Genomic DNA, 22,507 nt, shown 5'->3' with positions numbered 1-22,507 from the left:
CTATCCTCAGCAGGAAAGACCTCCATATGTTCAAATACCTTTGTGATAGCTATTGATAAAATTACACACTAGGCATTGAAAGAACAGTCTCTTACATTTCTAACATAGGAGCAAATGCTATCTCTTAACTGTTTATTTTTACGTCAACAAGTCCAGGCTAGTAGAAATGGCATACATGAGGCCTCTGTTCATAACTTCCTGCATCATGGGTTACCTAGTTGTGAAGTTTAAGTATCATATATTTATTTATAACTGCTTTACTGCCAAATTACAATTTCCTATGCACATTCCTGAACAGCTTTATGAAATAAAAGCCCTAATCTGGACCCCAAAATGTAGCATTTTCCAATTCACAGAAGTTTCCATGGCTCATGGTTTTCTTGCTGCAGATTTAAGGCAGTCTTTCCAAAACACTGAGAGGAGGGAAGAGAAAAGGGGTTAGACTTCAGAAGCTCTTTGCCACCTACAGATAGCAATAGGTGTTGAGTGGGATCTTCCAAGTGCTACCAGAAAGCCTGTAAGAAAATGATGCCTACTGTAGGATTTATAACCAAACATCAGAATACACTGAAATATATTGGAAACAACATTTCTTTGGTTCCCATTTGTTTGGTACAAAGCTTGATTTAATGGTGCTTCCAAAAAGGCAGAGAAACAGAGCCCCACATCCCAGCATAAAAGACGAGAGTCATACAATTTGTTTTCTTAGGTGTCAGCATTTTCCAGTGGTAGTTGTTAATTTGACATTAAGTACCAGTAACACCTACCTTCACTGACCACTTTTGGCTCAGAAGCACAATGCATGTTCATGGATTTACCTGAGGAATTTGTTAAGATCTCCGTGTTTCATATACTCAAAGACCATGATGAGTGGATCACCCTCAACACAGACACCATAGAATTTGACAATGTGCTCATGTTGCAGGTTAGTTAGCAGTTCTGCCTCACGGTGGAAGTCCTTGCGGGCATTGTCACTGGCATCCTTCAGCGTCTGGTGGAGAAAATGAAAACGTAAGGACAGATGTTCACAGAAGGTAGCGAACATGTGGGACAGCCCTGTAAGGGTGAGATAAGGACACAGTACAGCACAGAGGATGGAGGAAGTACTTTCTTAATAACTCTTTTAGAAATGCAGATGTGATCCTGAAGTGCAATTAAAAAATGGCAATACAATTTTCATTCTCCTGCCACATGTTATCCCAAACAAACACTTGTGTTGTAAGACAATGTATGAATACTCATGCTCTTGTTGTGACAAGTTTTTTCCAAACACAGAACAAATAAACTGATCTCATCCAAAAAATATACTATTACACAGCTGGTTTGTATCCTTTAGCATTTAACTCAAGCAACCCCTAGTATCCTGTTCATATTTACCTTTCTTGTTAGTTCTTTAAAATAAAACTGCTTGTTTAAAATATGTGGTTGTAATGTGGGTGTATTCTTTAATGTATTGCTGATGTTAGTCCCTGTAGTGTGCTATACATTAGGTAGATTTACATTAGAGTATGTCTCTGGACCAGAATTTTTAATCCGAGACTTCAGCCAGAAACTACATAGAAATTGTGGAAATCTACTCACATGACTAAGACTAGGCATATGTATAAGTAACTGGAGGACAAATCCTAAAGTGATAGACAGGGAGGAAAGCAGATGCAGAGAGGAATTCTGGGATGTCAGCTTTTCTCATCCCCTTTTATTTATATAGCTTGCATAGTCTAATTTTGAAGGAAATATATCAACACTGGATCAAATAGGAGGCTTAAATGTTGTAAAATGAAATAATACTAATTTAATTGTCACGCATAGGCAGTTTTGGAATTCTCCTTACCAACTACATTTCATGAGCAAGAAAACACTTTCATGCACAAAAAAAAAAAGCAAGTTCTGACAGCAATTAAATGAGGAATAATTATAATTGACAATAAACCACTAATAGACTCTAATTCAATAGGTACAATGGTTGCACTATGCTAATTCAAACAGTATTTTTAAAACCACAAGAGAAAGATGGCAAGTTACCAACATTCACAATTTATTCTTCACTGAAACTGCTGTCTGGGCTCTGTGCCTCTGGATTTTAACAATACCTAGGTTTAATACAATGGAAGATAAGACACAAAAGTAGTGGCAATGTTTTAACTAAGGATGCCTTTTTCCTGGCCATCTAGTCACTTTATTTTCTATCTTGAATTAATATACAGAGCATGGGACTAACCACACTAATCAGAACAGAAACAGAAAAAGCTGATACTGTCCAATCATTCTGCACACAAACTGAGTTTTTAGCTGCAGTAGTCATGGTTTGTTCAAGCTTTTTCTCCAACAGGGACAATTCTGTCCACTTTTCTAGTATTATATGTATGCATGTGTGAAGAAGAGCCTAGAAGATGACTGTTGGAAAAAACCACATGCTTTACTTGTGATATCGCAATCCTGGGTCTTGAAAAATGAACAGCTACCATAATAAAATTCAGATGGGGGGACAAGGAGTAGAGCAGAATGGATTGCTATCTTCCAAGTTCAGGGACTCTTCCCTGTGGATTTCGGGCTCTGTGGATCCTAGAGGCAAAAGAAATCACTCATGCCTTAGATGTCCATTCCCTGAGGAATGTATTTATGAATCTTAACATGCCTTCAGGCCCAGAATCCTTTTTCCAAAAGCTTTACCAATAATGATGCAACAAGGATACTGCATCATCAGGGCCTCGCTAGCCACGATATGTTAGTATACACAGATGTATCACGAATATCAAATTTGCTACCCACTATGGTCCACATACAATCACATCTTAACTGAGTGAGGACTGGAATTGAAGTGTTTTCCAATACTTCCAGGCTCTGGGATGATGCTTTAACATGATACAGGCACCAACCCACAGTCCAGTGCATACTATATATACTGAAATCGCTGGTAATTCTGTTGTCACTTGAGTTTCCTCTGTTGGTTTCATATATGGAGTGATTGGACTGTAATTCTTCTCAACAACAGAATTAGAAAAACATTTCATATAAAACGCATTTTTAAATAATAGCAATCTGGAAAAAAACCGACAGAGAGAAGTAGAGGCTCATCCTCTTTCCAGCAGGCTCTTTCCCTGGAAAGACAGTAAAAATGCTGACAGCTCTGTCCTGTGAGGATGGCATATTGTATATTTGAGAAGACGCTTTTTATCTCACAGAAACAGCAAAATTATCATATGACAGAGCAGTTGCCATGGCAATTCCACATTTTCTGTCAAACAGCAAAATGCAGGAAAGTCTAAAACTCAGGTGAAACTCAGGCAGGGTTTCTACTACGATGGGGTGACTAGAATTTCTGTCACCCACCATTGCAAAATCTCCTCTTCATTATTTCATGTAGTGCACAAAATAGACACAATGCATGAGAAGAGAGCTGGCACAGTCAGGCAAGGAGGAGACTGGAAGGTGAAAAAATTAGTAAGTATGCAGAATTTACATAGAAATGACATTGACTAATGCATTTAGCTTGTTCTCAGTGCAAGGAAAAGAAGAAAAAAACCAAAATAAAACCCTAAGAGCACAAAGAGAGGAAAGACATATTAATTATTATTATCATTACTGACAAGTATGCCAAAGCTCTGCATACAAAGCATGACAGGAGGTTTTCCCAAGCAGGATCTGAGATTCAATCACATGTGCTTTCCAGCCACTCAGGCCCACAGTTAAAGAGGAGGGACAAGCTTCCTTGGGAAACAGAGGGGCCCCTGGCTCTTATAGGAGCTCCACATCTGCCAAGTTCATCCTTGTAACAGTGGGACTACCACCCCACAATTACTCTCCTCCACAGAGTCCCTATCCAGGTATCTGCACTCTGTGGTCTTGTACTGGCCTGTGCTCTGCAGCGAGTGTGAACTGCCACCCTGACACCACACAGCTGCCTTCATGGGCAAGTCAGAGCAACAGCAGGAGGATGGGGCTGTCGCCAATATCAGCAGGACTTGGTAGCCAAACCCTCAAGACAGCTACATGACTACTACCACTCCTCTCTATTGTTTCAGCCTTCACCTGCAAAATCATTGCTATGGCTTCCCATCAATATAAGAGAGCTGACTGGTACCTCTCCTCAAAAAATGAAAGGGTCGTTTTGAGACTTCTCAGAACTGAAGATCTGAACAATAGGAAACCTTTGGTTTTCCTGTGCAGGTGCCATGGAAATATTCTTGATCTCACACACACAGCAGGTCTGCTAGCTGAGCAAGACCTCCCAGGGGAGCCAAAGGCAGCTGCTAACCTGTGCCTTGTCAGCCTCACCTCCCTCTCTGGACAGGCTAAGCTACTGTGAGACTATGCCTGGGGATCTAATCCTATGAGGAGGCAGTACTGAGCCAGGCTTGAACAAACACAGCAAAATGGGCCCTCAAAAAACGAGTAATTTTTCCTTCCTCCATCCTCTGTTCTCTAAAAGTGCCTGCAGCAAATGGTGTGCTGACATGATGTCCTATGGGGGCAATGCTAGTACAATGCCCAGGCTCAGGTTTTGTCCTACGGAAAGTATTTCCTGTGTTGCCCCCAAAAAGCCCACACCAATCAAAACCAATTTAAACAAATTGCCTTTCTCCTCTTTAAAGGAGCAAAAGCTCAAGCTCTTTGGTATTTTATGCTAAGCCTGATCTTTTTTATCTTCCCAGATTTTTCAGGACCTCTTAGCTCCTAAATAATTTGCGGAAGCAACATCAGCATTCTGGATACCAGCTGGCTGAAAAGAAGGGGACATGTCGAGTTAGAAGGATGGATGCTCAGGGCCAGGCCTGAGCCATACAGTTTTCCAGCAACTGGAAGGCACAGGGAGCCGACAGAAACCACTAGCCAACCTGACCCACATTGTGCAGGTGAGAGGGACCAACACGTATGCCTCAACATACGTCACAAACGAGGTGAAGAAAATTCTTATAAAAAACTGTGTTGCCCTGTGCCCAGAGAAGGTTCACCTGGCACTCAGGGCAGAGATTAGACTGCGAGCAGATCCCCACTCCACCGCCACACACACGCTAGCCGGGGAAGGCAAGTACCCGGATGCCCGCGAAAAATGCCAGCCAAAGACGGGCCCGCGAAGCCAAACTGGGCAGGAGTTTGAGGGCTCGTAAAAGCGGCTAGCCGCAGCACCGCGAGGTCTGGCTTGTCTTTTTGCTTTGGGTCGCTTGGAGGGTCAGCTTGGCCCCTTCTGCTCCTGCCTTCGCGCCCTCTCCCCTGTGGTCCGGTCTCCCTGCCTGTGCCTGCTTTGCCCTGCTGTGCCCATTCCGGGAACTAGCTTGGCGCCGTGAGGATCTCGTGCCCTCAGCTGCCACCCGCACCCAGTTTCCAGCCGCTGCCCGCACCCAACCTGCAGCCGCCGCCGCCTGCATCTCGCCGTGACCGCCGCTGCCGCCGTGTTCCCCGTGCTGCCCGCGGCAGCGAGCCCGGAGCACAACCCCGCGGCACCCAGCCTGCAGCCGCCGCCGCCCGCAGCCACCGCGCCCCGGCGCTGGGAGACCGCAGCTGCTCCGGGAGCGCGCCTGTAACCACGGCAGGCTGCTCCCCGCCGACGGAAGGGACACGCAGCCTGCTGCTCTTCAAAAAACGCGGCCAACCTGCCGCTGCAGCTACACAAACACTCCGCAGTTCTCAACACGCACGCTCCCTGTGCCTAATCGATGCTGTCACAAATAGCCGGGGTTCTGTGGTAACGCTGTCCCCTGCCTTCTGTTTCTTTCCCCCTTCTCTTTCTTCTCTCTCTTTCTGCTCCTTTTTCCTGTTCTTCCCGCCCCCCCACCCCCCGCCTTTTTTTTTTTTTTTTTAATAAGTACACTTATGTTTCTTTTTTGTTGTTGTTTGATTTGGTGGATTTTTTTTTTTTTATTATTATTTCAATAAACGGTTTTCAGATATAATATAGCCATGTTAGTGCATGATATTTCGTCAGAAAAATCTATCAAAAGAATCCTTCCCGGCTTCCCCTTTTATAGTGGAACGGAGGCTGTGCCTCCTGGCTGCTGAAATCTCCCTGGCACCAGCTTACTCTTCAGCAAGTACCTATTTCCACTGGGCTCACCAAATCTATTCGATAGTGATGGGTGTGTTCCGGTTTTGCCCATGGAGCTGAAGTGCTCTAAAGCCCTTGTGTGTCAGGAGGAGCTGCTCATTGCTGCTGGCACCCAGGTCTGCTCCTCTACGACTAAAACTGTGCTCAGGGATGGAGTCCAGACGCAGTCCTGCACTGGAGTGCAGGATAGCTCTCTGCACTCCAGTGGAGGCCCCATCCCTTGACCTCCAGTGTGACTGAAGGATACCTGTTATCTGTGGTTGGTAACCACAGTGAAAGAGACAAGCATCAGGCAATTAAACCCTCAGTTATATGAAAATCAATCCAGTGGCTCAGTTCACCAAAAAATTTGCTCTGTGATAACAGCCAGAGTCACATCTTTAAGAGACAATGACAGAAACATAGAATGGGCATAACCTGGTCTCAGCTGCCTGCAAGATTCTCATTAAGGACACTATAAAGAGAGGAAAAATAGTATAACAACCTGCCCAGAAAACGGATAGATTTGTCATCTAAATCTATGGAGACATATGTACCTTTAAAGGCTGAATGCTCTTCCATTTGATTTACACTGAGAAAGTGCAGTGCAGCATTTAACAGCAGAAGTGCTAGGCTCCATTTGGTCAGGACTCAAAAGGAACAAATGAATGGAAATACTTTTATTTTGCTATCAAGCAGTTCCCTGAAGTGATAGAGGAAAGGAAATTTCCATTATAGCTTCAACAAAATACAACAGAAAAATCATTCAGACCTAGTTTTGTCATCTCCTATCTCTTGGTTTCTCCTGTCTATGCTATATCCCTTCAGGGCTTAATTTTCTTCTCACCAGTCAACATGACTGAACTACTCCCAAGTATCAAAAAGCTTAGAACCTTGGCAAACCCAAAAACCTGCTATTTTTGATGGAGCACTCTACAAGTCTATCCTCCTTTTGTGTTCTTTCACTGTCAGATTCAAGACTCTATTTTTTGTTACCAAATTCAAAAAGATGATCTACTTGATTTCTTTTACTGTATGGTTTCATTCAAAATGTACACACGGTTGCCTAATTGTGACCTGTCAGATAAAATTATTTTCTGGTCACTAGGCACAGCCCAAATTCTAAACATCTATTCTCCCTGCACTTCATGAGGTATTTCAAATGCTGGACACCTTGTTTAGTTTTTGGCAGAACACTACAGATGGAGATAAGAGATTGTTCCCAGGGAAACTTTGTGAACTCTGAGAGTGTAGTTTCACCAATACTATTTTCTAGCTAGATCCACGGCTAAGGTCAACAGCTAACCTCAGCTCTTGAATTCTGGGGGACAAAAATGGCTCCATGCAGCAAAGAAGGCTTGGTCTCCAAGCTATATTAATAACAACTACACACAGAGGATTTCAGTTGCTGACTAAAAGAATGGCACAGTCCTGAAACAGAAAGGTGTTCTTTGTCTAGCAATTATACACATAACCTATTCACTTAGCAAGTAACAGATTAATTTTTTAGACACACATATGTATCACATGCATTTTTAATGACCTAGACATTATTTTTCACTAATTGTACTTCAGACAGATCATAAAAGATTTTGCCCCCTCGTGACACAATCTGTTTCCTCCCTTCTCCTTACGAGACTCAGTTCTCATTTTATAATCCACAGCAAGATCAAATACCGAATTCTCTTAACACTCCATTAGCCTTGTGAACTCTTCCACATGTATCAGAACAGTTACACTGGATTATGAAATTGGCAAACATGATCATTTACAAATACAGCAGGATTAGTTGCAACCATGAATTAATAATGGTAACCCTAGACTCTTTTACCTTCACTGCCACCAAGATCTTGCCCTGCTCAGGACACAGGTTATAGCATTCTGCCAGAAAGACTTTCCCAAAGGCTCCTTCTCCCAGTTCTCTTTTAAGAACGATATTGTGGCGCTTGATGTGATGCACAACTGTGAAAAGAAGACAAAAGGGAGGTCAGAAGTGAGCTGCAATTCCAGGATGGGACGGACTCCACGCTTACAGCCACATGGAGATAGGATTGCCTGTAAAGTAGGGAAGGAATCAAAGGACCCACATGTCATTTTTCACTGCTTTCTGCAAAAAGACTGGGTTTATATATTTATATTTGGAGGGTAGTGCATTTGCTGGATAAGAAGACACGGAATTAAGAGTCACCTGGGAACAGGCCATTTATCATCATGTTAGCGTGACTGCTGCAGAGCATACATAAGAGCCAATGCTACTTTTTAAAAAATATTAAGACAGTGAATCAGAAAATAAACCAAACCTTTGTCACAGCTTTTCTACTTTTGTACCTTTAACAATACCAGAACTCTCTTGTCCAAATCAAAATTTTAAAATTAACCTAAACCAAGAAAACTAAATGCGTCCTCTTTGAACTAAATGTGCCATAACACTCCGGTTTACTTACCACTTGTTCCACTGCTTCCCCACTTTGTGCTACACTACAGTTACAATAAGATAAGAAATTTTGTTCTCACAAACATGATTTACAATATTGATCTGAAACAAAAGAAATAAAAGATGGACAAAGGTTTTAGTACACATAGTGGACAGAACCTTAGTTCAACTGCTGCCCAGAATCAATTGATTCAAACATTGAAGTAGATGAACTTTTTTTTTTACTTATTTTACATTCTCATTTCAGCAAAAGCTCCCATTACAATCTTTAATATTTAAACTATTGTACTAAATTTTGTAGAATACATTATCAATTTGCAATGTTCAAGCTAAATAAAGCAGTTATAAGGACAGTTTAGCTGCCAATAGGGTGGACAGCTTGTGTTGCTGAAACTGTAAAATCCAGACAGCATCTGCTGATGATTTTAACCTCAGTGCACTTAGCTGTCTTTGCAAACATTGAAATTTAACCCTGCCTGGAAGAAGCCCATTTCCAACTTAAATTCTAAACAGAGTGAATTAAATAGCAGTGCACATACATCAGTCTGGCTTCTGCAAGGGTGAAAATCTCACCGTGGCTGCTTAACTGCAGGGACCAGGACTGAACCTTGCCAATAATTTAGGATCTATCCGGATTCAGACCAACTCCTGCCTCCATACTTGCAAACATGCCTATTCCAAACCAGGCGACCACTTACACAAAAAAGCCCTTGCCTCCATGACTAAAGGATGGAAAATGGAGTGCTGATGATAACATCAGCAGAGAGAAATGACACAGCCTGTCCCTATTCCTATCACCAGCATTTGGGAAAAGGACCACAGTGTACAAGAGACCCACACCCTAAGCCTACAGCAACCTAACCTGAGCACACTGCATGTAAATACACTTCATATCCATGTGTGGGGACATGAGGGAAACCTAGTGCTGGAGCAGGCTCGGAGAGTGAGTGATTCATCAGGCATCTGCTGTCACGAGGTAGGCAGCACACCCGAGGAACAGATCTCCACCAGATCCAGCTGGCACCTGCTAGAAGGCCCCTGGCCAGCGTACAAGCAGGCCCCCCATATCCTGTGCATAGAGTGGGGAAGGCTGGATTCCCCCCACAGCCCACCAGACTCACCACGCTTTGCTGCTTTCCCCACAGTTGGTGGCTGCAGGGGGGGATATTGACAGCCTCCTTTTCTAATGCCAGGTCTTCCAGAAGAGGCCACACATCCCATTAGGTACACATGAAATGAGACTGCACGGTACCTACATTTTTTACTCTTGTCACACACTGGTCTAGCATAAGATTAAGTTTTGTCATGGTGATGCTTTATTTGGTCAGCTACCAGATCAGGTCCCCTGCAGTCAGCATGAATTTGCTTTTTATTTTCATTTCCTCCTCAGCACTGGCTTTGCAAGAAAGGCTCAAAATGCAGCCAGCACAAGACAGGCCTGAACCAAAATACACCTTTTCCTCACAGACACAAGTTAACCAGTATCCCTTGCCTCTGCTGATACTGGTCACAAGGCAGACCGGCAGATCTGAGGGACTGCTACCTTGGCATGCCACCCGAGCTCTGGAGTGTGGCACATCTCATCACCTGAGCTTTAAAAATGCTTGATAATAAATGAGTGCTAGCCCCTATCCCCTAAAAAACTTGCCATCCAACCCTGCCTCTTGGGGAATTCTCTTTCCCTCTGCCTTACTAGTATTGCCAAGAGGGTGCCTCTCTTCCTTTCCCAGAGGGGAAAGGCATCAAAGGCAGTTTTTCATTTGGTTTTGCCCACAGCTGCCAAAGACTCAGTGATGAAGGCAGTCTGAATTTTGTGTGGGTCCTCTCCATTTTGAGCCCATTATACTGCTAATGTTGGCCCTAGCAGTACAAAGGAGTTTTTTGTGAAGCTCCTGGAGGACTTCACAAACAATAGAGTAAAAATAAATAAGAAACATATTCAATACTTCTCTGTAGTACACTTGCAGCTGCTGTTAAAGACTCTTACCAAGCATTTGAATAAACAATCCATCCCATAAACCAAACCGTAAAACCTGTAACGCAGCGAGGCGCAGAAGAGGTCTGCACAGAATGTATTTGCAACTTGTTACGCTCTATCCATTCCTGTTAACTTTTTGAGCTGCGCTGAGTTACTAAACAAATAAAAAATGACAGTAAGTATGACTAAATGGGCAGAGATTAAATGTAAGAACAATGTAAGTAAATCAAACACATATGATGTGACGGATATATGAGCTAAGGAAAAAATCCGTTTAGCACACTCAGGGCCCCAGCTATAATGACACCATCTTCAGTGGGAGGATTGTTGAGCAGGAGATACACTGGAAAACCCAGGTCAAAATCTGCTTTCAGTTACTATCAGGATAAAGCAAATTATCTCTGTTAAAGTCCAAGAGATTATCCTGGATTTACACTGAAGAAGCAAAGCAGAATTTGGCCAAAGAGGTGACATAAACAAAGAAGCCATCTCGTAACACTGTCTCACAGGAAAAGGTACACAAACATTCAAATGACAGCTGTGTATTTTCCTCCTTTGATTCTAAATGGCGATTGCATTTGACCTGCCATTTGTACTTTTAAGAGCATATAATCTCTGGTTTTAAATCTTGAGTGATTACTGTAAAAAAATATGTTCCATTAAGCTAAAAGCTGAGTTGAAACACTTCAGAGAGAAGTGAAATAAAAAATACGAAGCAAGACAAAACAAAGAAGGGTAAATGCTGAAAAGAGGCATTGTTAAAACAACACCCACACAGCCATACCCTTAGAAGCAGGGGGCTCCCATGGCTGACCTCAGGGAACCAGAGGGCAACCGGGAGCACAACTGCAGAAAAAGTTTCTCTTCTCATCTCAGGGTCTCAGAAGCATCTCACCAAAAGTGTAGGAATTTCACTCACTGGAAATGATGCAACACATATCTGCAGGCATGGGACTGCACTCCCCAGGTAACCTTACCTTTGATGGTGAGGCTGAACAGAAAGGGTCACACCACATTCTGGAGTGGGTTCCAGCAGAACAGGCAACTCAGGATCACCTTACCTCTTTTAACTCCCTGAGCTGGACACAAATGAATCCTGCCACGGACAGCAGGATATGCAGCAGTATAAATTATTACCATTTTTTTGGCCATAATTAAAAACTAAAATGTGACAGAGTGGAAGTGTTTCCCCTCTGTCACAAATAATAGGTCTTAGCATTTTACCACCATATATGACCATTACACCATCTAAGCGGACCTTCTAAACTATATGGAGCATAATATTGAGCTGAATGACTTGTACGTGGCAGAAGACTGCCTCCAGAAAGAGACTGTGCCAGTCTTGATTTGAAAGTCTGAACTATCCACTTGCTTTCATGTGTAATCATTTCATTGCTAATAAAAATGCATGCCTTTGTCTCTTAATCATTAACTTGTCTGGCTTGCATCTTCCTCCCTTGGTGTTTAGGGACTTTCTCTGATAGTCTGAGCAGCCTTTTAAGGTTTGGTATTAAATACATGTAATCAACACCCTTCTTGCTCTTGGTGAGGCAGAGAGACAGGAGTTCCTCCCCCCAGGAAAACATTTTCTCCAGTTCACCAGTCATTTTCATGAATTTTCTCTGGAACATTTTTTAACATCCTTTTAAAAGAAGTTGTTTCCAGTTGTTTTTTCCCAACTGGAAGCCACTCTCCACAAGGTTGTGATAAAAACCTAAAATCAGCTCCCTATCTCTGCACATCCATAGATTACGCTAGTCCTTTTAAGGCTGGATTTCCTAGGGGGCACAAAAATTACATAGTTATGTTGTATGCATAGTTATGTTGTATGCATGTGAGTGTCTCATCTTGAAGACCTCACCCAATTACAATATCACAAATGTTGTAGGTTTCAAATATGTTCCCATCCATCTCAGGAGAAGAGTGAGGAGATTAATGGAGAGACTGAAACACGGACTCACAGATGCACAATAAAAGCCACAGCTGACAGGCATCACTGCTCACTGAACTACCAACACCGTAAGATCCTTTTGTGTTGCATGCCCAGTTAAATCATCTGCTGAGTCTGCTTCTGAGGATACTGTTCAAAATTTTGCTAGTGGTACACATGTGGGACAGTCCTGATGAAATTTGTTGTGCCAGGACTCTGTGAAGAGGACCTTCAAAATGCCAAGAGACCAGGCAAGGTGATATTATAAACATACTCACAGATGCATAAGAAAAAGGCGGTCACAGAAAAGACTCAACTTGTGATGTGACATGAGGTGCCACAGAAAGACGTTTTGCAAATTTCTTCATTCCTTTTTCCAATCTTTCTATTGCAATTGTGGACTGAACTATTTCTAAGACCTTGCTGGAAAAAAACAGGTGTAAATGGCCAAGTGATTATTTAGATAGTATATAAAATTTGTACAGTGCTTGCCATTCACAAAAAAGAAGAAGTTTCTGCTGGAATCCTATAGCAGAAGGGTACAAGTTCACTACAAAGAGCAAGCAGCAAGTCTAAACTGATAGCCATCAGATTAAGCAATAGCAGCATGTCTACAGTTTCTACAAGCTGTTGCCAGAATAGAAATTTTGGCATATTGAGATATCTACTCTTTAATGTGGCAATAAAAGCCAACAACAATGGCTTCCTTTTTTTTTTTTAACCTTTTGACCTGTCAGCCTTGCCTGGGTGCAGAAATAGGTCAGATCAGTTGTACCTTTCTGATTGTTTGATGCATTTATCCCATACAACATTTGTTACTTATTATTCGATATAAATTTTTGTGTAGTGCTATTGTTGTTTCATTTTTACCATACAGCAGCAACAATTGCTCATGTAAGGCTCATGCCCAGCTGGTAGGTGGGAACAATGTTTTCATATATATATGTATACACATAGATATACATGCACACTTTATATATGTGTGTGTGTGCGTATCTTAATGTGCATGTGTATATATATATATATATGTACACACTATTATATATACATATGTATATATAATAGTCCACAGCTGAGAATCAATTCACACCTCTTCAACACAAGTAAATTAAGCTGACAGAAAGTCTCCTCTCAGTACCTCAGGTACTCTCTTCTAAATGAAACGTGCTGGTAAAGGCTACAGAAAACTGAGTAGGGAGGATTCACCGAACATCGAGGCCAGAAAGGCTCTTGGACCTTGTCACATTACCTGTGCAAGTACAGCTTCTGAAGCACTATGAGTCTTGTTTTGTGTCTTTCAGAAAAAAACCCAGTATAATTCAAGAGCTTCAAAACAGTTATCCTTGGGTGGCCATCAGTGATTTGTCAGCTCTCTCACAGGCATTAGATCCTAAGTGGGCCTTAAGGAGACATTTAACGGCCAGGTTGAATAGGAAGTGATCTTCCTGGAAGAACTGGAGGCATTTATGAAAGGCAAATGAGTGACTGTCACAGGAATGGCCTAATTCCCAGGCACTTACTTCCTACTTGTCTGGAGCTACATCTGGTAAATCAAATCAGCTGATTGCTGCAGCTTAACCTTTCAGTTGCTTTGTTTACAATTTAAATCCTCACAGGATCTATATTTAAACCCCAGAATTTCTATTTTCCTGGGTTAGAATTAGGCTTCCTTTTGTAATATAGTGCTGCACTTGGAGGGTGCCCAGATCTCTCCTACCTTCCTAGAGCAACAGGGGCACCACAGTTCTTACCCAGTGTAAACTCACTGTGCTGTAGCAGGCATGGGTCTTCTCTGTCTGAAATGCAAGTGTTTACTGTCTTTTGGGGTTAATATTTGATTCCTGGTGAGGCACTTTACCTGACTCTTTTTTTCAGTAATTGATTTGGCTTAGCTGGCCAAGGTCCTCTCATCTTGGCTACAGATAGCCATGATGCCATACTTGATTAGATCCTTATACTCAAATAAGCATCATGTAAGAAGAAATTCTAATAAAAATGCTATCACTGTTTTGAATGCACGAGTCTTATGAACTAAATTCACCCTTCATGGAAAAAAAATAATGAAGTCAACAGTTTATCCATATATGAACTTGCCCTGAATATTAAAACTAAGGTGCACAAGACCTTTAAAGTCCTAGCAACCTTAAACTGATCTTTTACATGCTAAAACAATTGGTATATACCAGAATAGCTGAAAGCTAAATTTGGCTATTTTCAGAATAAGTAGCATATATTAATCATCTTCATTTCTCTTTCCGTGATGCTTCCAGCCTACTAAAAGCTTTTCAGCACTGTATGGTAAATCAGCTTTGAGCAGAAAACTGCCCTGGAATTTTGACAAAACTCTGCCTTTGCAGATATGTATACACTGAATTTATAAATGCCAATCTCAATGCACTTCTTCCAAAAGGTTAATCATCTTACAACTCAGAGGCTATTGTGTATGAGTTGCTGTATAAAACCTGTTAGTATTATTTTATGAGGGCAAATCTGGTGTGTCTTTCATGTTTAACTGGAGACAATGATCTCATTATGAACACCCTCCTCTTAGTTCAGACCTGGAAATCCTTTCCCTTCACACTATGCTAATCTTTAGGAATCTTCTGTGCTACAGAAATAGGAGTACTTGGCAAAGGATGGAGGAATACCGTGTAGCATATCTCATATAATAGATACTTGCAGAAGGGGAAGGGCCAATAAACATACTGTCTTCTAAATATTAACTCTCTTCTGTTTTCAGAAACAGACATAGTCTGAAAAGCATCCTAGGGTGCCAGCCTGAGAAGTAGGACCTGAAAGAAACTTACATCCAGAGGCTGAGCCATATTCAAGCTTAGCATAAATGGGTATGAAGGTGAAATTCAAAGCAGATTGCACTGGTTGTGATGTACATTTCTCTGCTTTGCTTTTTCGCTTTTCATTTTAAAAGGAAAAGGAAATAATTTTATGGCTCTACATGAGGGAGTACAGAAGCGTTTTACTGGTGGCCTTTCAAAAGGAGATATGAAAAGTAAATCGAGCTTTCAAGCTTGTGAAGGAATAAACCATATACTTGGCTCACAGTTGAAATTCTATCCCCTTATAAAAGTTAAGCACATACTCAATCTTTACCTTTTGATGAGCTATCTTTCTAAAAGACAGCATAGCATCTGATCAGCCATGTTAGATGGGTAGGTCTGCACTGTTACAGTTAATTTAGCATAGAGAAAACGTCCTAGGAGCGTGACAAAACCCAGTCTTACAGATCATTTTTGAGCAAATTATTTACCATTTTCCTAATTTTTTTTCCCAATTCCTTTTACAGTTCCATCAGGCTGCAACACACTGTGTGGCCTTCTGTGAAAAAAATGGAATCTTATGCAATTTTATCTTATGCTTTGCTTTCTTTGAGCCAATTGAAATAAACCTTCCCCTAATCACAAGGCTCAGTCTCTGCCTGCTTCTTTAACTGCAAACAGCTAAGGCTTTGCCTGAATAACCTACATGGTTATTTGCTCTTATGATTCTGTGCATACCTCCTTCTTTCCTATGGGTTTTGCCATAAGTGGCCTTTAAACACAAAGAAAAGTTAAGAGTTTAGCCATCTCTGAGGAGGACCCACAAATGACACATAAAGACACGGGACACCGCAAACAGACAAAATATAAAATCTTTTCCACCCTGCATTATTTACTGAAAAACAAATTCATTAGAAAGAAGAAAAAGAAGAAGTCTTCCTACGCACTGACACAGAAAGACTGTCAGTTTGCTCTCTGTCCTATGGGGACACAGAAGGGGTTGGCATTATACTGCCTGAGACACACGTGACAGGAGAGAAGACCAAAACATCATAAAAGGTGAACAAACCTGGACAAGCAGCTATTCCCTTTTACAGACTTGCTGTCCTTCAGCATTTCTGCCTTCTTCCATGATGAGGCACTTGCTCTGCTTTTGTTTCACTGCCAGACTGCCAACCCTTTTTGTTAGGACATGCCATACACAGAGGCTTATGTCCCCACAGGGCATTTTCCCCTTGGCCCTGCTACTGTTTCAGAATTCCAGTGCTCATGATATAATTGGCAGCATATGTATGCAAGGCACACCCAGAAAATTCATCTTTACCACTGGGCTGTGACAGATACCTCTACAGCAACCACAATGTAGTCAGAAGATTATTACATTGTACTCCCTTCAAACAAAAAGACCTGCAATATTTCACTTTTAGGCCAACCAAATGGAGTCACAAAGGGTTTGCAAGACAGAACGTGCTGGGGATTTTTCAGGATCAAAGCCTCAGCAATTGCAAAGAAAAGATGACTTTTCTTTTGTCTTGTTATAAATGCCCTGGAAAAAAAAATCTTTCCATGTTTCCACACAAACATAGCACATGCTTAATTTTTCAAGCTTGAAAAGACCTTATTGCTTATTGGAGACCACACATCACCCTCTCTTCTGACATGATTCTTCTTTCCTGCATCCTCCAAAGGACTGATATCATAAAGTGTATGCTTATACAAAACAAATTATTTCATGTGTAAAGGCCATGAGGTTTCTATAGTTTGGGTGACTTATCATTCTTCAGGGTCTGACAACCTCCCCAAATCCTAGGGAAGGATGCAAATTAGACTGTACCATGCTCCTTGCGTTGAGCTTTGCTTAAGCAAACAGTGGTACTCCTATTTGGACATAATCTGTAAACTACAGATTTGAGAACACTAAAGAGTTTTTTAATAGCAGCAAGATGACTGCCTATTCTAATTGTCCGAATAGAAAACCCAGCCTGCCCCATGATAAAGTGAGAAAACACTTGAGACTTGTCAGTGGGAACAGGAGGATTTTCCCAGGTCATTCCTCTTGCAAAAAAAAGTCACACATTTTCTCTTCTCTCTTGGATCTGCATGTTATTTTCATGTAACATGAAAACTGACACACCTAGATAACAGACATAGCAAAGAATATAAGAAATCTCCTTTCACTCACTTGAGCTCTGGATTGTGTTATCTGCCAGCTGAAATTATGTTTCTTGACATTTCAGACAAATAAGGAGGAATTCTACATCTTTGCTAAAACAAATTTGGTGAGAGAGCAAAAGTCTCCATTATGTCCAGCTCCTTGCAACTGATCTGCACAATATGCAGCCCAAGGCCAATTGTCCTTTAGTGGATCATAGGCAATGCCTTGCCCTGTATGCCCCCATGGCTAGGGACAGCCAGGCACCAGTCACTGACTCAGCACATAGTCGGTCTGCCAAATGGAGGCACATCTAAAGTAGCAGCAGAGAGTGCCTTGGTTCCACTGCAGACAACAAACCCACAGGTCTGTTTCTTTGCAAGATTTCCTCCAGACTCTGTTTAAATAAGGCCTTTGTAAATTCTCACTAACACATATAAATCCCCTCCCACATATCAATAAAATTTTATTTTAGAGAAGGAGAAAGAACACAGATACATTGATCAAAAGTTAAGTATACAGTATGTCAGCAGCTAATGAAAAACAAGCACCTGTCCTCCTTTAGGATAACAAGAGCTTCCCACAGGGTCCAGTGTGATAACAGTCAGAGCTCCAGTACCAACAGTGACAAAACAACCACCACCAAATGGATCTTATTTTAAAGCTGTGGCCCATGACAAGGTTGAGGGCAAATTCAGTCTCTGCCAATATGCGTTCACTACCTAAAAGCATCTTGGTTTAGACTTGATAATTACAGTGTGCTGAGCCAACCAGCTGTCACTAAGGAACAGGAGCTGCCCAAATGAAGCAAAATGCATAGAAGTTTGCTGCTGATTTTTCACACAATAATGAACCCAGTTACAGCCTTTTGAGGCATGGAACTGAAAGACAGAAAGAGAGAGAGAAAAAAAAAAAAGAAGAAGAGGAAAGGGAGAAAGAAAGAGCTTTGAACATTTTGTTCCAGTCAGTTTCCAAGAATGAGGAAAACACCAGGCGAGATTCAATCAAAGGATGCCCTCCCACAGTCACGCTGTTGCTGCAGAATTGGCCACTGGGCAGATACCCGAGACATACATTTCCCAAAGCACACAGACCCAGTCTTTGCTGAAACATGAACTCTCACTGATGGCAGCACACATACATAGCAGGGCAAACAAGAAGAACGGCAGAAATGGCTGAATGAACTTTATTCAGGATCTGACATACAATGTCAGTATAATGAATGTGACCTAAAGAAGATTGTTACACTCATAACCAGACTGAGTTGGCAGCTTTGACCAATTAGTACCAGTTCATTTTACCTTGATAGCTAGTATACACATATGATATTCTGTAAAACCTTAATAGATGTCACCATAAATCACAATCCTTTTTGTCCCCTGCACTCTTTACATTTGGAAAGTACTTTCAGCTGAATCTTCTTTAATACTAGTTGCAGACTGAAATTAATGCAAATGTAATTCTGGCAGTCTCTGCAAGACACCAAAAATGCATGAACCAGAAAAGTTCTTTTCTCACCCAGCATCTATATGACTACTGCTCTTGAAAACCAAAACTGTTTTGTTCCAACTACTGCACACCATGATATTTACAGCAACTTCAGTCTGCACAGAACTAAGGCAAAATGCAGGGGTTTTCTCCCCTTCCTCCTGAAGTTCAAGTTCTCTCCCAGAGCAACAAATACCAGTTTGCCGACATACTCACCTACTCGGGAAACATTTTAAGCAGCAGTAACCAACACAAACAGCTGCTACATTTGTTGCACTGTAATGGCAGAGTACCCCATGGGCTTATCAGTAAAGGAAATAGTAAAAATTGCCATGATTTTTACTGTTGCCAGTGAAAATGCTGAATTCTTGTCTCAAGCTGCTCGAACTGACCGTTGCAGCCAAGGAAATGGGTGCTGATATGTCCCCGGCCCGCACTTAGCTAAAAAAACACTGAGGTGTTGTTAAGCCAAGATGTCACCAGGGTACTTTAACAGACCACTTTTCGGGCAGTGTTTATTAACTGCTGCCTCCTGCAAGACCACCACCAGCAGGAGGGCAAGTAGAGACTTGCTTTTAGGAAGGCCTTGTCTGAGGTCTTGTCACACTGGAGGGATGCTTTGCCTTTTGGTAGTCCAACATCCACAAAATGGCTCTCAAGCAATTTCCAGGGGTCTGTGTTTCTAGCCTGTCCTTCAGAATTTTAATGAGGAGGAAGGGTCAGAAGCTAACATAATTATTTATAAACCAGTGTCAAGATTTGTTGAGTAGCTTTTCTAGTGTTTTCCCATGTACAACTCTCAACTAACTTATAGACTAGTGCATTGCTTTAAACATTGCTTGTCATATTTATTCTTCCCTTCTTGTAACATTTTCTTCAGTAAGAGAATGGTAATTCAGCCACATGTTCCAAGAATATAACAGGCTCTAACTGAAAAAATAACCATTACTGATTTGTTTTTTTCTTACAGAGAAACTACAGAGAGACAACATTGTTTACTTCTGAAGACTAGATATGCACACACACAGACACACACACACAGATGAAAAAGTATTTGTCATCAGCATTTTGGCAAACAACTCTTATGAGGCTTCTGTTGAGTGAATCCCTTTATGACAGTTTTCCCCACCTCAAAAATGAGGTCAGAAATGAATACCTAGCTGTTTCACAATAGTGGTGGGGATTTAAAAAAAATATTAGTTATTTTCTACTTGAATAGTGTCACAAAGCTATAAAACATAAGTTATATATTCATCAAGATTCTTATTTGGTATATTTTGAAAACAATGGCACAAATGCCTCGCTGCCATCACTTTCTTAAGTTCAAAATCTCAAGTGGAAACTCTTCAGATATGAATTTGGCTGCAATAAATACTTCCTTGTAATTTTACTGGTTCTGGCCTCCTTAAAGTGTATTATAATGCACTCAAAAATAAAATAAATTGGTAAGAATACATTCAGGAAAAAAAAAAGATTTTAAAACAACACTGTTTCTCTTGCATTGCATTCAGAATTATCTTATATGCCATAAAAGTAATCCTCACTCACAAAATGTGAGCTGGGAAAACAAGTAGAGTTCTTCCAGATTAAGTGTCACAAAGAGAAACTGCTGAAGGAAGCAATTAAGAAACCCACAGCATCCCCTAATTTAAGACACACTAAAACAAACAAACAAACAAACAAACAAACAAACAAGAAAAAACTTGATGTGAACAAAGGAAAACGTGAGGTCTGCTGCTAGCTGTGTCCTAATTCTTTGCTTATTCCAGTCTGAATGTTGTTAGTTTACAGTATTGTATGTACTATCCTCCATAAAAATAAACAGGCCCTCAGGGATTAACATACCACAACCAGCACTTCAAAACTACTTGCAGTAGCTCTCTTTCCACACCTTCATAGATGTAAACAAATAAATATTTCTGAACAGGAGCTGCTGGTATCATCTGCCTTCGTATTGTGCCAAGTAGGCTTTTGAAGTGCCAATTGTTGTGGAAACTGAGGAAAATGGTAAATTGCATCCTAATGACAGCTATTCTAGCTAAGCATCAGAACAACATCAGTAGGAAAAATCTTCTCAATAGTATTTTAAAAGGTATTTTTCCCCATAATTTACCAAGTTGAAAGCTAGGACAGTAGCTAGGAGCAACCAGTTTGAAAGACCTGCATTATCCTTGCTACTGTCCAAAAAGAACTGTGCTTTCACATATAGACTTTGCTGGAAGCCCTAGATGAGCACAGCTGTGACAAATCCTGCTCCAGTACAACGTTTTTAGTTCAAGTCCAGCTCTGCAGGATTCTGACATAACTTTCCCAAATCCGTGACAGACTTGTCACTGACAATGAGGGGAACTTGAAACAAACAGTCTCACAGAAATGAGGGATATCTTACCACAGAAATACCTCAGAAATTTGACGGGTTGTGAGTGTGAATGAAAAAACAGTATACACAAAGAAAATGTGCTACATGCTGCAGTTCTCCACCCAGTAATTCATATCTGCAGGTATACAGGAGAGGAGGATGATCCACGTTGTGGAATTTATTGAGAAGGAACACAGTGGAGAGATAAAATATGGGCAGGGTACAGCACGAACTCTAAAAAATAGAAAGAAAAGGAAGATGACTAAACTGCTCCAGTTCAAAAGAAAGGGGATCTCCAGACCTCAGCTGATCAGTAGTGCTAAACAGATATCCCCGTTTTCTCACTTCAGCATTTTAGGTCCTGCTAATTCATGTTTCTTCATTCTTAACAGTGTTTTGCAGCTGCTCAGAAAGATAAACATCTATCCTGCAAAGAATTCCCTTAGAGATTTTAGGCAACATTTTACATAAACACTATGCCTAGTACAGAAAGAATTTGTCCATATCCAAACCGACACAAGCCACTTATTTCTGCACAGTGATTTTTTTTTTTTTTCTGTTACACTAGACAAGTCATATTTGGGATATGTTTAGGAAAAAAGACAGAAACTTTTGCTAGCTTCTATATCACTACTTCTTAATTACTCAACTTTATTTTAATGCCACATATTGCACAGCTGCCAGCCTGTTGGAAATATTTCTGTATCCTATTTGGTTAGTTAACCTACAGTTTCAGGAGCTTGTGATCTCTTATGGAAGTTTGCAGATTTAGTTCCCTCTCCCTCCCCAGCTATAGCATGACAATGCATGCCAGAACATAAGCTCTGGCACATACTTTGGAGACGGATGTGGAAAGGTTACACAGTTTTGCAATAAATTCATTATGATCAAGCAGCACCAGTTAAAGCAATCACTCTCCTGGCCAAAGAAATAAGTGAGGAAAAGAAAAACAAAAAAAACAGGTCTTCACTTTTCTGATGTCCTGTTGCATCAAAGCACAGGTTGCAACAAGCTGAGAAAGTGTAATGTGCTTCAACGTCTTTTTCAGTTGCTATGGTACAGTTTCTTATGGAAAATTCCTTGTTCTGCGTGATGTTTTTCCTGCCTCATTTGGGATGGCAGAACCGTTCCTTGTGTCACCTGAGAAACCGGGCTGTCAGTTTCCACCTATTGGTGAGAAAGAAACTCATCAGCAGCAGAACTCAATGGAAAATTCCTTGGTTAGAAGTTTCTGCGCTGGAGGCCAACATGACAGTGGGGAGCAAGGACGGATAGGTCAGGGGATGAGGGTGCCACACAGGAGATCTGGCTTCCACCTCAGGGTCAGACACATATTTCCTGTGTAACCTGGGGCAAAGGATTTAATC

At 41.2% G+C, this 22,507-nt stretch overlaps 1 protein-coding gene across 1 annotated transcript in view; it reads right to left on the bottom strand.

The window, feature by feature from the left end:
- Nucleotides 1–22,507, bottom strand: part of NTRK2 (neurotrophic receptor tyrosine kinase 2) — a gene marked incomplete at both ends in the record, with an annotated part of 196,875 nt that overhangs the window by 40,532 nt on the left and 133,836 nt on the right. Inside the window, 2 exons of the mRNA XM_082301024.1 lie at nucleotides 819–991; nucleotides 7,854–7,984. Of these exons, the coding sequence (XP_082157150.1) occupies nucleotides 819–991; nucleotides 7,854–7,984 (304 nt within the window). The remainder of the gene's footprint in view (nucleotides 1–818; nucleotides 992–7,853; nucleotides 7,985–22,507) is intronic.

The sequence above is a fragment of the Coloeus monedula genome (genome assembly GCF_965178545.1).
Source record: "Coloeus monedula genome assembly, chromosome: Z".
Taxonomy (NCBI): Eukaryota; Metazoa; Chordata; class Aves; order Passeriformes; family Corvidae; genus Coloeus; species Coloeus monedula.
Note: the sequence above shows the minus strand (reverse complement) of the source record. Positions and strands in the feature narration are given on the sequence as shown.